At 41.6% G+C, this 13,751-nt stretch overlaps 1 protein-coding gene across 1 annotated transcript in view; it reads right to left on the bottom strand.

Annotated features, from left to right (window-relative positions):
* The window catches only part of NEDD1 (NEDD1 gamma-tubulin ring complex targeting factor), a 955,822-nt gene that overhangs the window by 678,858 nt on the left and 263,213 nt on the right, over positions 1-13,751 (bottom strand). The window contains exon 7 of the mRNA XM_044087817.1: positions 9,934-10,135. Coding sequence (XP_043943752.1) covers positions 9,934-10,135 — 202 coding nt within the window. The remainder of the gene's footprint in view (positions 1-9,933; positions 10,136-13,751) is intronic.

Genomic DNA, 13,751 nt, shown 5'->3' with positions numbered 1-13,751 from the left:
GATTTTGAGGCAGATCTGGCCAACCATTTGGAACTGGCAATGTATGGAAATGAAATCTGTATCCCTGGGATACTATGTTTAATACCCACTTGTCCTGGGTTATTAACTGCCAATTTTGAGCATGAAGTGCTAGTTTTCCCCTTAAGGGGCTGCCAAAAGAGAAGTGCTTGGTGATAGCAGAGGGAAGTCATTGAGACTGTTTACTGTAGGGTTGTGCTTTATTTCCTCCAGATTTGGAGGTAGAGGCACCCCCATTGCTTTGACCTGTAAGAATCCTGTGATTGGTATCTAGAGCCCTTTGAGCGTCTGGATTTGCCCCGTGAAGCTCTGTCGGACACAGGAAAAGATCAATTTTTTTGTAGGTCAGTGTCTACCGAATCTTGGTGGCTGCACTTGTAAAATGTCTTTTACAGTTTGCATAGACTTAGCTTTGTCTTCCATTTTCTTTAAAACCTCTTCTGCCTTATTACCAGAGTATCATGCTGTAAAGGTGCATCCAACAATTTAGCTTTAACATGATCAGGCAAATTTTGTTCCTTGAGCCAGACATGCCTTCTAATCACAGATCCAGTAACTGTGGGAACTGCAGGAGGCCTCCAAGGAATCAAAACCACATTGCAAAATATGCTTTCCAACCTGTTCTGCTGCATGCAATAATTCCTGTAATTCTTTATTTTCCACACATTCAGAAATCAACATAATTTTCTGTTTCAATAATCCCATAACATGCTGTTGATATTTAAGCATATGAAACTGTCAGTTTAAGGCCCTAATTGCCAAGGTTGCAGACGTATAAACCTTCTTTCTCCATCTATCCTGTGCCCTGGAATCTCTATCAGCGGGGATAGGATTCTTAATTGTTGAGGCCTGTACACCTTTGGGACCCTGTGAGATAGTTTCAGGGTCAGCTGCAGGGTTTTTGAATAAAAATTTGTGTGAGTCAGGAACCTTGTAATACCTGTCTGGCTTGCTAGGAGCCGGAGGTAAGGAATCTGGAGTCATGCTTGATTCCGAAAACACATAGTCAACAATGTCTGATACAGGAGGTATGGCCAAAGGCCTATGCTGAGGGAGAAGAAGGAAATCCTTAAGCCTCTTTTTTGATTCTGAGAAATCTTGACTCTCCCAATGAAAATGTTCCCTCAAAGTATACAAGGTTTCTCCAAAGGAATAATCTTCAGGAGGAGATGCAGATGGGATGGATTGCTCTGCATCTGAATTCTCATAGGGTGGTATAGAAAATTCCTGATCAGAAGAGGAATCAGAAGAAATAGAAACCTGATCTGAAGATTCATAATCAGTGTCTTGCCTAGGCCTCTTATCAGGGGGGGTTGGGAACCCCTGATCAAGGTAATTAAGTCTTCAGCCATTTTGATCATTTACTTTTTGGGCATAGAGGCCTGAGCACATGGCTCATGCGTCGGTTTTTTAGCCTTAGAAGTTGCTTTTATTTTTGTTTTTAAAGCTGGCGTCGGTTTTATATAGAAATGCTGAGGCCTGAAGACACCCTCAGAAGCCAGAGCCTGCTCAGCGGCTCTGGACCCATCTGAGGGAGAGACATCCGCGGGTACAATACTTTGAGAATCTCGCGGCGTGCCGGACTCCACATGGGTCTCGGTAGAGGCCTCCGACTCAAAAGTAGTGGGTATCAGGGGCTGCAAAAGCTCCTCACTGAGTACCGGCAAACCGGCGACTGGCTTAGGAGAAGCTTCATCTGTTTTGGACCTCGATGGTCTGGCTCTGTCCTTTTCTTTGCGTTTTTTGTGAACTTCGGTAGTCAGATTGCTATCCGATGACATTTCAGGGTAATTAAATCTGTTTCCAAAATATTTTGAAGCAAAGATATACCGACGCTTAATAGTGCGTTGGTTAAATCTAGCACAAAACCGACAGCAAGGCATGTTATGATCAGGGCCTAGGCAAGGAATACAGTACAAATGAAAATCCTTATGAGGTATTTGCTTCCCACAAGTAATACAATTATTAACTTTTACTGACATCGGTAAGGAGAAAGAAAAAGTTTCCCCAATGGGGTACTTAGATTTTAGTTGAGGACTTCGGTTCTGAAACTCGAAAATGAAAATTTCAGGTGTCGGCCGATCGGTACTTGCGAACTGCCACAAATGCGGAGCCGACGCTACTAGGGCAGAGCATCCCTGAGCACCACCCAGCTCTCCACTCGTATGTTAAACTCATAAAAACCTACCATCGTGAACTGAATTTTTTTTAATCAATGTATATAACTGTAAATAGTCTGTGTGCTTTGTTGTTCAAATGCATTAAATTTTTGCTTTACAGGAATATAACTGTTGGATACTTCTGCAAATTCTTATCATTCTATGCCATGGCATTCTATTGTATGCTCTATGAATTGTACACATCTCTAACTTTTGTATTTTTGTCATGTATGTGGAGCTTTCTTCCTAGAGTCTCTCCTGAAAACGAGAACTTGTTTGATCAACCAGGTAATCACATACAAAATAAATAAATGCTTATCAGACATTTTCTTAAAAGTTAAGTATGAAAATACAGAGGAAAGGAAAGTAACTCCTACCAAAGAGAAACAGCCAGCGATCGTCGTTTTAAAAAGAAAAAATATGTGAAAACTTATATATATATATATATATATATATATATATATATATATATATATGAGAGAGAGAGAGAGAGGGAGGGAGGGAGGGGGAGAAGGGTAGAAGATGATAAGCAAGCAATATTATAAAAAAATAAAAAGGAAGAAATTATGGACTTAACTGTTGATATCCAAATGGAGCTCAAAAAAACAGATTGCAATGTTTTTCCAAGAGCAACAAACAAGATCTGAGGTCATCTGCAGGATTAACGCTTTACAGGTAGGGGAGGAGCTTGAGTTTCGGAGCCTAAGCTTTAGAAAGTGGCTGAGTCAGATCCGAGGGGTAAATCCAAAACCCACAGGATGAGGAACGAATGAAAATGACATCAGACTGAAAGTTTGCTGAGTGAACTTTTGATGTTTACTGTTCAATGTTCAGCCGTTCGATGATTAGCACATTTGATGGCTGAACATAAACCCAATCTTACCCATACAACTTACCTGCAACATCCATATGTTTAATCTAAACAAAGCAATCCAAGCAATATCTATGCAATTTTATACTTAATAAAATGAAGTCCCATCGGTACATGATGTGCATTTCACCCCATACAAACGCCCACTGCAAATCACAAAGAAATCGCCTATGCTGTCTTCTACAGTTAAGTACTACCTTTAAAGTAAGGGCTATGGAAGTGGGATCACAAAGGAGAGACAAACTACAGTTGTGTACACTTACCATAAATGTAGATGTTCGAGTGTATACACTGTTGCAATCATTACATTTGAGTAATCTGCTGGCAGGTTGCCCTCAGTCGGCCTGATGAACAATGTGTTGGGTCCTGCATCTGTTGCTGTCTCTTCTTCCATGACGTCAGGTCGTCAGGGGTATAAAACATGCAGCCGATGCCATTACATCAGTTTTTCTTGTCCCAGATGTCAGGTGCCTCCCCCAAATGCAAGTTAAAACAGAAAAAAATATACCTCCAAACAAAAGCAAATACACCAAATAGGCTTTTAAGTATAGTAAAAGAAAGGAGAGGTATAGTAAAAGAAAAAAAACAGGGGGCTGGAGGGAGGGTAACCAGGACTGCAACAGTGAATACACTCGAACATCTACATTTATGGTACGTGTACACAACTGTACTATGTTCTTCCTGTTTCACTGTTGCAGTCATTACATTTGGGTAGAATCCCAAAGCTATGGTTGGGAAGATGGATATATGCAGCATTAGGAGCAGCCATAAGGCCCTGCAGGACAGCAGTGGCAAAGCCAACTCTGGATTTAGAGAAGAGAGGTAAATGGCAATGTTTGGTGAATGTATGAACTGAGCTCCAGGTAGCAGCTTTCAGAATGTCTCTGGTAGGAACCCCTCTGAGAAAGGCTGCAGAAGGAGATGCAGTCCTGGTTGAATGAGATCTGATCCCCTTGGGGATAGGTTTACCATGGTGCATATAGCAGAAACGAATACAATGGCTTATCCATTTGGAAATGGTCTGCTTTGAAATAGCCTTTCCCTCTTCCCCTGCAGCAAATGCCATCAATAGTTGCTCAAATTTTCTTAGAGAGTTTGTCCAGTTTAAGTAGAATCTAAGTTGTCTGTGTACATCCAATGAATGCAGAATCCGCTCACCCCTGTTCTGTGGATTGGGAAAGAAAGTTGGCAGATGAATGGTCTGATTAAGAGCCACACTGGATACCACCTTAGGCATGAAAGATGGATTGGACCCGAGAGCCACCCTGCCCGGATGAAAAATAATGAAAGGCTCCACTGCCATAAGAGCCTGTAATTCTGAAATCCTTCTAGCTGAAGTGACTGCTAAAAGGAAAGCTGTTTTCCAGAAGAGAAATTTTAGGTCCGCAGTAGCAGCTGGCTCAAAAGGAGGGAGAGTGTTTTTCCAAAACAAAATTGAGGTCCCATGCAGGAGTTGGCACTCTCCTGGGAGGTCTTAAATTTTTGGCCCCTCTGAGATACTGCTTTAGCAGAGGATGAGAGAAGAGGGGAGGTTCTGTGTTGTAATGAGATGAAATGGCTGAGGCATGGATTTTTATGGAAGAAAACGATAGGCCCTTGTGAAGCATCTCAGTTAAATATTGCAGAATCTGAGGAATATTGGGCATTGCTGTGCTTATTCCTTGTGATTGGTTCCAGGCACAGAATCTTTTCCATTTGTCAGGATAAGATTTTCTAGTACTAGGCCTTCTAGCCTCCAAAATGACATCCATCACAGATTTGCTGAGGGATGACAAGGGTGAAATTAGTTGATTAGCCACGCTGCAAGACTCAAAGTTAGGAGCTGAGTGTGCAAAATTTGGTAGTTCTGCTGAGACAGTAGGTAAGGTGTCTGAGGCAGGTGCCACGGAGGAAGGTGCGACACATTGCACAGGGGTGGGTACCAGTGTTGGCGAGGCCAGTCTGGAGCAATCAGAATCTTTTTTGGTTTGTCCTGTCTGACATTAGTAGAACGTTGGAGAGTAGAGGCAGAGGAGGAAAAGCATAGACTGATAGGTTTTTCCAGCTGAATGATAGAGCATCCACTTTCCAAGCTTTTTTGTGATTCTTGTGCAATTAGTCCAACTGATAGTTCTGGGGTGAGGCAAAAATATCTATGTCTGGACTCCCCCATTTGCGTGTCAACATGCTGAAAACTTGTAGTTCCAGTTTCCATTCGTGTGGGTCCATAAAATTTCTGCTTAGTTTGTCTGCCAGAGTATTTAGCTTTCCTGGCAGGAATTGAGCTTGAAGTTGTATTTGGTAGGTCAAGGCCGTGTTCCACAATGCCATGGCTAGTCTGCAAAGGGGGTAGGAATGTGTGCACCCCTGCTTGTTTATGTACCACATAACTGTGGTGTTGTCTGTCTTTATCATTAGTTGTCCCGGATGAAGGCAGCCCTTGAAGGCTGTCAGTGCATTCTGTACAGCTAGCATCTCTTTCTGATTGATATGTAGGTGCATTTGATTTGGGCACCATTTGCCCTGAATGCACTTTCCTGCCAGATGAGCCCCCCAAGCATAGTCTGATGCATCTGTAGTTAGTGTTTGGGTGGCAGGGGGTGGAGTGAATGGCAGACCCTTATTTTGGTGGCAGGCCTCTGCCCACCATAGGAACTATAGTTGCAGGCAAGGTATGATAGGAATCATTGTTTCCAGGCTGTGACAATGTTGACTCCATAAACTTTTTAAGTACCACTGAAGTTTCCTCATATGCAGTCTTGCATGTGGAATTAGAAGAATGCAGGAGGCCATGAACCCCAATCAGGCAGAATCTGTCTTGCAGATAGCAGGGTTTTTGTGGCTACCTGTTTGAAGTCACCAATTGAATTTACTTTTCTGGCGTAAGGTAAGTCATCTGGGCTGTTGTATTCAAGCATGCACCCAGGAATGTAATTTTTTGAGAGGGTACCAGTTGCGATTTCTTTTCGTTTATGGTGTACCCTAGACAAGTTAGAACCCTTTTTACAAACGCCAAATGCTTTAGAAGAATGTCCTTGTTTTCTGCCTGAATTAGACAATCGTCCAGGTATGGATACATTTGAATATTTCTTTGCCTGCAAAATGCAATTACTGGAGCCAGGCACTTTGTGAAGACCGTGGGCGCAGTAGATAAGCCAAAGGGCAGTGCAGAAAACTGGCAATGCAAGTAGCCTGCTTTGAAGCGGAGGCATCTTCTGCATGATTCCCTGACTGGAATATGCAGGTAAGCTTCTTTTAAGTCTAGAGTTACCAACCAGGCATCTTTGCCTAGCATAGGTAGTAACTGTTGAAGAGTCAGCATCTTGAATTTTGGAATGTCAAGAAATGTGTTTAGAGTGGATAAGTCCAGAATTGGATGCCATAATTTGTCTTTTCTGGGTAGCAGGAAAAGTCTTGAATAGAAACCTTGTCCCTTTTCCTCTTCTGGTACTGGTTGAATAGCCTCAATGTTCATGAGGGACAGAACTTGTTTCTGGGCCTCTGCCCACTGATTTGGGGGCATATCTGGCCATCCGTTTGGGATTGGCAACATGTGGAAATGAAATCTGTATCCCTGGGATACTATATTTAAAACTCATTTGTCCTGGATAATAAGTTGCCAGTTTTCCCCCCAAAGGGGCGGCAAGTGCTTGGTGATTGTAGAGGGAAGTCATTGAGATAGGGAGGTGCCTTGTTGTTACCAGATTTGGAGGTGGAGGCACCCAATTGTTTTGTTCTAAAAGTTCCTTGTGACTGAAACCTAGAGCCTTTGGAATGTCTGGATTTGACTTGAGCAGCTCTCGAAGGGACTGGAAAGGACCAGTTCCTAGTAGGCCAGTGCCTACTAAATCTTGGAGGTTGCACTTGTAAGAAATCTTTCACAATTTGCATGGATTTAGCTTTATCTTCCATCTTTTTTAACACTTCTTCAGCCTTATTACCAAAGAGACGGTCCTGTTGTAAAGGAGCATCCAACAATTTTGCTTTAACATGGTCAGGCAGAGTTTGCTCTTTGAGCCTAGCATGCCTTCTTAGCACAGATCCAGTTACAGCAGCCCTGTAAGAGGCCTCCGAGGAATCAAAACCACATTGCAAAGTATGTTTTCCAACTTGTTCAGCTGAAAGTAATAAATCCTGCAAATCTTTATTTTCCACACAGTCAGAGATTAACATCATTTTCTGTTTAAGTAGTTCCATGATATGCTGTTGATATTTAAGCATATGAAATTGACAGTTTAAAGCCCTGATTGCCAAGGTTGCAGACGTGTAAACCTTCTTACCCCATCTATCCAGCGCCCTGGAATCTCTATCAGAAACGGTAGGATTTTTAACAGTAGAGGCCTTAATGCACTTGGGGCCCTGAGAAATAGTTTCAAGATCAGCAGTAGGATTTTTGAAAAGGAATTTGTGTGAGTCAGGAACCCTGTAGTATCTGTCTGGCTTACTAGGAGCTGGAGGCAAAGAATCAGGAGCCATACTAGATTCTGAAAAAACATCATCAACAATGTCTAGAACAGGAGGTATAGCTAAAGGCCTATGCTGAAGAAGAAGAAAATCTGTAAGACTCTTTTTAGATTCAGAGATATCCTGACTTTCCCAGTGGAAATGTTCTCTTAAGGTATGGAAAGTTTCTCCAAAAGAGAAATCCTCAGGGGGAGAAGCAGAAGGAATGGAATCTTCTGTTTCAGAGTCCTCATAAGTAGGTATAGATAAATCCTGTTCAGTAGAAGAAACAGAATCCTGATCGGAAGATTCATAATCAATGTCTTGCCTAAGCTTCTTAGCAGGAGGGAGTTGGCTACCCCTGATCAAGGTAATTAAAATCTTCAGCCATTTTGATCATTTGCTTTTTAGGCATAGGGGCCTGTACAAGTTGGCCGAAGCGTCGGTTTTTTAGTCACAGAAGTAGATTTTAGCCTTAAGATGGCGTCTATTTAATATACAAATCTTTAGGCCTGAAAATACCCTCAGAAGCAGAGTTCTGGACCCATCTAAGGTAGAGACATCCGCGGGTTCAATACTTAAAGCATCTTGCGGCATACCGGACTCGGAATGGGTCTCAGTAGAGGCCTGCGAATCAAAAGTAGCGGGCATCAGGGGCTGCGAAAGCGCCTCAGTACCGGCGAACTAGCAAATGGTTTAGGAGAAGCGTCATCAGTTTTGGACCTCGAAGCCTTGTCTCTGTCTTTTTCTTTACATTTTTTAGCTATTCCGGTAGTCAGACTGCTAAACAACGTAATTTCTGGATAGTTAAATCGTGAGCCAAAATATGTAGAAGCAAAAATATACCGACATTTAATAGTGCATTGATTAAATCTAGCACAAAACCGACAACAAGGTACGTTATATGATCAGGGCCTAGGCAAGGAATACAGTACAAATGAAAATCCTTATGAGGTATTTGCTTCCCACAAGTTATACAATTATTAACTTTTACTGACATCGGTAAGGAGCAAGAAAAAGTTTCCCCAATGGGGTACTTAGATTTTAGTTGAGGACTTTGGTTCTGAAACTCGAAAACGAAAATTTCAGGTGTCGGCTGATCGGTACTTGCAAACTGCTTCTGCTTCGGGCACCGCAAGGCAAGAAAGACTGATGTAATGGCGTCGGCTGCATGTTTTATACCCCTGAAGACCTGACATCATGGAAGAAGGGACAGCAACTGACGCAGGACCCAAGACTTTGTTAATCAGGCTGACTGAGGGCAACCTGCCAGCAGATTACCCAAATGTAATGACTGCAACAGTGAAACACGAAGAACATCCACTGAAGAGCAACCACTGAGTTTTCTAGACAGCACTACACATTATGGAAGCAAGTCACTATGAAAAACAGAGACCAAATTCCTTGGAAGATTTCATGCTAAAAGACAAACTGGCAGTGGTATGTGTGGGTGGCACACTTCACAGGCAGTCCCCAGGTTACAGACATCTGACACAAGGACAACCCACAGATAAGAATGGGCTGGCGCAATGTCAGAAATAACATGACAATAAAAAATTCTTTAAGTTGCCCAAATATTACCTTGAAAATGAATAATTATGCTGTACTTTCCTTTTCCCTGTTGTCCCCGTATGTGAAGCTGCTTGCACCTCTTGTTAGAGCAGTTACTTCCGCCTTCACGGAGAACAAGAGATCTAATATCACTGTACTGGTGATCTGATTGGTCAAGACCACTGTCTTGCACAGTACAGTATTGAAGCACTTACTGTACTGTACAGTAGAATGGGCAAATGACATTGCGGCTCACTAGGGTCTAGGTGACAGTAGGAGGTCTGGCAGATGTTTGAAAGTTCAGGAGAGTGGAAAACATTCATGGGTGATGTCTGTAGTACAGATATGTGAAGTGAAGCTTACAATGTGGTAAGTTTAACATTTTTTTTCTATGGAACGTTCTACTGTACTGTAGTGTATGAACAGTTACTGTACTATTACACTGTACTTACAGTATTAATACTACAGTATATAGTATTAAGTGTAAGTTTTTTTAACGTGGAAGTATTTCTAAAGTGTTTTATATGCAAAGAAAAGTAAAATAAATGCTAGACTGAGGCAAACATTTGATTAAGTGACATTTAATAAGAACCATGTGTACTTGTTTCAACTTGCATACAAATTTGACTTAAGGACAGTCTAAAAAATCAATCTTGACCTTAACCCAGGGACTGCCTGTATAGAAGTTTAATTTCAACCCTGAAACTATGAATGAGTATGAGAAGACCTAACTAGCAACAAATTTGGTCCTATGAATGAAAAACATGCTGCATCTTGAAGCGAACACACTGCATATATATTTTCTGCATTTACGGACATTAAAAATCACAGCTAAATTACAAAATAAATGAAACAAAAATTTCCCTTGGGGAAAAATCAGAAATCTATACAAGACTAAAGAAATTTTCTTACCTTTATTTGATTAGTGCTGTTGTGAAACTTTAAGCACTTTACAGATGTTTTATGGGCACTAGCAGTTTTTAATGGTGATGTCATCATCCTCAAGTCAAAAAGGTAAATTTTCCCTCGAGAAGATCCCAGAGCCAAGGTAATGCCATCGTACATGATGTCAACAGAAGTTAAAGGGGCCTCAACAACTTGTGTTTTCAGCAGCCTGTCATAGCAAAACAGTTGCTTACCATTAATTACATGTCACTGTTTATCTTTATTGAAGAAAAGCTGAACTTCCAGAAAAGAATAAAAACGTGCCATACCTATCTCTCTACTCAAAAAATATCAGAACTCATTATTCGCACTCTGTATTCTGTGATGACTGTGCTTTAACTTTACAGGAGTTCCCACATGAACAGTTAAATGTATGGCAAATAATTTTGATAATGGACAATCTGTTCCACTATCCCATGACTGGCTGAGCTACATATTAGCCTTCTAAGCTATTTACATTTATTAACCCAGTGAAGTACACTCATCTGAACACCCTTTTCATGCAGGACTCAGATCAGACCACAAACACCTTCTTGAATAAATGATCTCTAAACAAGGGAGATGAACCTTAACAATAAACATTCAGCAAACACAACAACAAAAACCTAAACACTAACACATTGTAAGAAATGCCATGGCGCAAGAAAATGAAAGTTATACACTTACCATAATGACAGTTCTGTGTAGTCATTATCTGTCCGTCTCAACCTGTTTTTTTTATCGGATGCGATGCCGGCCATACTTAGAATCTTCACATCCAGAAAACCACCTCCTCTATCTATAAGCCCCTATTGTATCATTTTCTCCTCAAATCAAGCTTGCCCCATGAAAAATGCCCAAAATGCAATATCAGGATGCAGAAAGTGAAGTTGTGGAACAGAGGGTGGTAGAAACAGACCCACCTGTGCAGGGTGACTGGGAACATTCACTGAAAAAAAAAAAAAAGACAGCGTGAAGGGTCAAGTTGGGGGGGATGGTTGAAACCGACGGATAAAGACAGCATATCATTATCGTTACAGTAAATGCACGTTTGTTCCAGATGTCTTTTTTCATCTAGTCTCAACCTGTGGAGAAGAGTCCCAAGCAAGACGACAGTCCACCAAATTGTTGAGCTAAATGAAGTTTTAGACCTAGACTGTACATCTAGTTTGTAATGGGACACAAAGGTATGAATATTAGACCCGGTAGCTACAGCACACATAACAAAAGTCTGCAAGAAGAAAAGCAGTTGAAGTAGCCATCACCCTTGTGGAATGACCTTTAGGTTTATCAGATAAAGATATTGTCTTTAAGAAGTGCTCAAAGGAAATACAATCAGAGAACCACATGGACAGGTTTCACTGTGGAAACAGACTTGTCAAGTCTTGACTTCGAACAAGATAAACAGTTGGTCAGATTTTATGACACTTTTGGTTCTATCCAAACAGAATCTACAGTCCATGAACATTCAAATAACGAAGCAAATATTCTCCGTTGCTACTGAAATTTGGAAAGAACACTGGCAAGAAAATGGGCTACTTAAGTTAGACTCTAAAGTGACCATAGGGAGAAAAGAAGGGTTGATCCTTACGGTGACTCTCTTTATGAAACATCAAGTAAGGAGGCACTGGACAATGCCTGAAGTTTCAACACTCTTTTTGCTGCTGACAGCCACCAAAGACAGATGTTTCATGACACAAACTTTAAGGATACCATGGCTGAAGGTTCACAGGTGGGTCTAGTGAGAACTTGCAGGAGGCACTGGATCCCAACAGGAGAATGTAACAAAAATCTGCCCTCAAGAAGGCCTTAGAGAGCTTCACAGCCACTACAGGAAAGTTATCCATGCCAATATGGAAGCTGACAGCTGCAGACAGTTGTACCTTAATAGTGGAATAACTAAGACCAGCCACGAAGTACAAAATGGCATCTAACAGGGCTGAAAAAAAGAGATCCATGCCTTTGGAAGAATCCCAAATAAAAAGCGCTTAAATTTATTTGCATAAACCGTTCTGGTAGAGGGGGTTTTGGGATGAAGAAAGGAAGTGTAGAATTCTTTCAGAGAGCTTGGGATCTCTAGCAATCACCAGAACTGGAGAAAACGTGAGTTTAGCTTGAGGGAGCAAAGTCCTAGGATGCATAATCCCAAAGGATGAGAAATAAATTCCAGAACTGGATCCAGCACCCAGGGCAGGTGAAGAAGGCAAAGCCGAAGAAAGGGAACCATGCAAGTCGGGAAAAGAACAGGGCAATGAGAATGACAAGCTGCTATGCAACAGGCTGCTTTCTGAAGAAACTAGATTATCAAGGGCATTGGGGATAGGCCAAACATGCAGAAGTGTGTCCCTCGGCAGGTATCAGGGCATAAAAGTTGCTGTGCTTTGTGTTGGATGGGGAAGCAGAAAGATCACAGCACAGAGTACCCCAGCAGTTGAAAATGTGTACCACTATGTCCAGATTCAGGAACCATTACTGAGAAGAATGCTCCTTTCAAACTGTCCTTCAGAATGCGGGTGGATCTCCCCAGGATGTGGACTACTACTGTAAACCCCAGAGAGGGCATTGCCCATTGCAACACTCATAGCCTTTCGACACAAGGGATAGAACAGAGTTCCTCCTCGTTTGTTAAGATACCCTACATGTTGTCAGTCTGGATGGCAATCACAGCATTGGGGAGAGGGTCCTGAGAAGCTTGCGATGGTAGAACTGCCCTCATCTCCAAGATACTGACAAAAAAACTGCATTTGTCCCTCACCTTGGTACCTTGGACAGTCCCCTAGTGCAGTCAGGAAGCATCCATAGTCAACATGGCCTGGGGATGGACAAGAACATCACACAAACAGTCCACCATCTCAGTGTTGAGACTACTGCAAGCTGATAACAAAAGCATTTGGACTATATTTTAAAGTACATTTACAACTGCACTTATCATTTAAATCAGCTTTGTGTGTTTTTTGTTTTTATCTGAAGTTAAAGCCATTAATTTAGGGAATTTTTACAGTCTGCATTGCTTTTTGGTTTCTCTGCTGGGTCTAGAAGTTTTTCCGAGTTTGGCTCCCTCCTTATTCCTGTTTTGGTTTTATGCTTGGAGGCTACATCAACTGCACAGCTAGTCCTAGAAGCTCCTCCCAGTCTTATCCCCCTATGCTTATCATACTGGTTACTGACAGAAGAAACTGGGAAGGTCCTCCCCTTAGGCAGCTGGTGTACTTTGAAATTACCTTCAAGTATGTGCATGTGTTCCTCATTGCTGGCTTCTCTGCCTTTTAATCACCTTGCAATTACTTGCAGCTAATTGTTAAGACTCGTTTCTGGCACCTTTTCACTTGCGACTAACCGAAGTGTATTCTCACATTAACAAGAATAGGACTGCAATTCTAGTTAGTGGGAGTAGAATGGTAGCCTAGTATGCGTGAGTTGGGAAGTGCACAAGGAGGCTTAAAGTGAGAATTATTTGTGGAAGCTAGTTATCTGATTTGCTTTCAATATCATTTCAATTTTCAATATCTAATGTGTGTTTTTACATTAAGAAGGTGGATACTGCAATTCTAGTGGGAGTAGAAAGGCAGCATAGTCTGTCTGATTTGGAAACACACAAGGGAACTTAAAAATGATAATTATTTGTTGTAGTTAGTTGCTGCCTTTTCACTTTTGGCTAACCAGTGTGTTTTCTTACATTAAGAAGACTGGGGCTGCTATTTTGGTGGCAGTAGAAAAGTACCAGCATGTACATTGCCCACTATCTTGGGCTGCCAATATTAACCTTTCATTTCTTGGTTTGAATTCGCCTCTCCTTAACCATTCCT

Source organism: Protopterus annectens, chromosome 11.part0 (assembly GCF_019279795.1).
Source record: "Protopterus annectens isolate FY-2018-M chromosome 11.part0, PAN1.0, whole genome shotgun sequence".
Lineage (NCBI taxonomy): Eukaryota > Metazoa > Chordata > Ceratodontiformes > Protopteridae > Protopterus > Protopterus annectens.
Note: the sequence above shows the minus strand (reverse complement) of the source record. Positions and strands in the feature narration are given on the sequence as shown.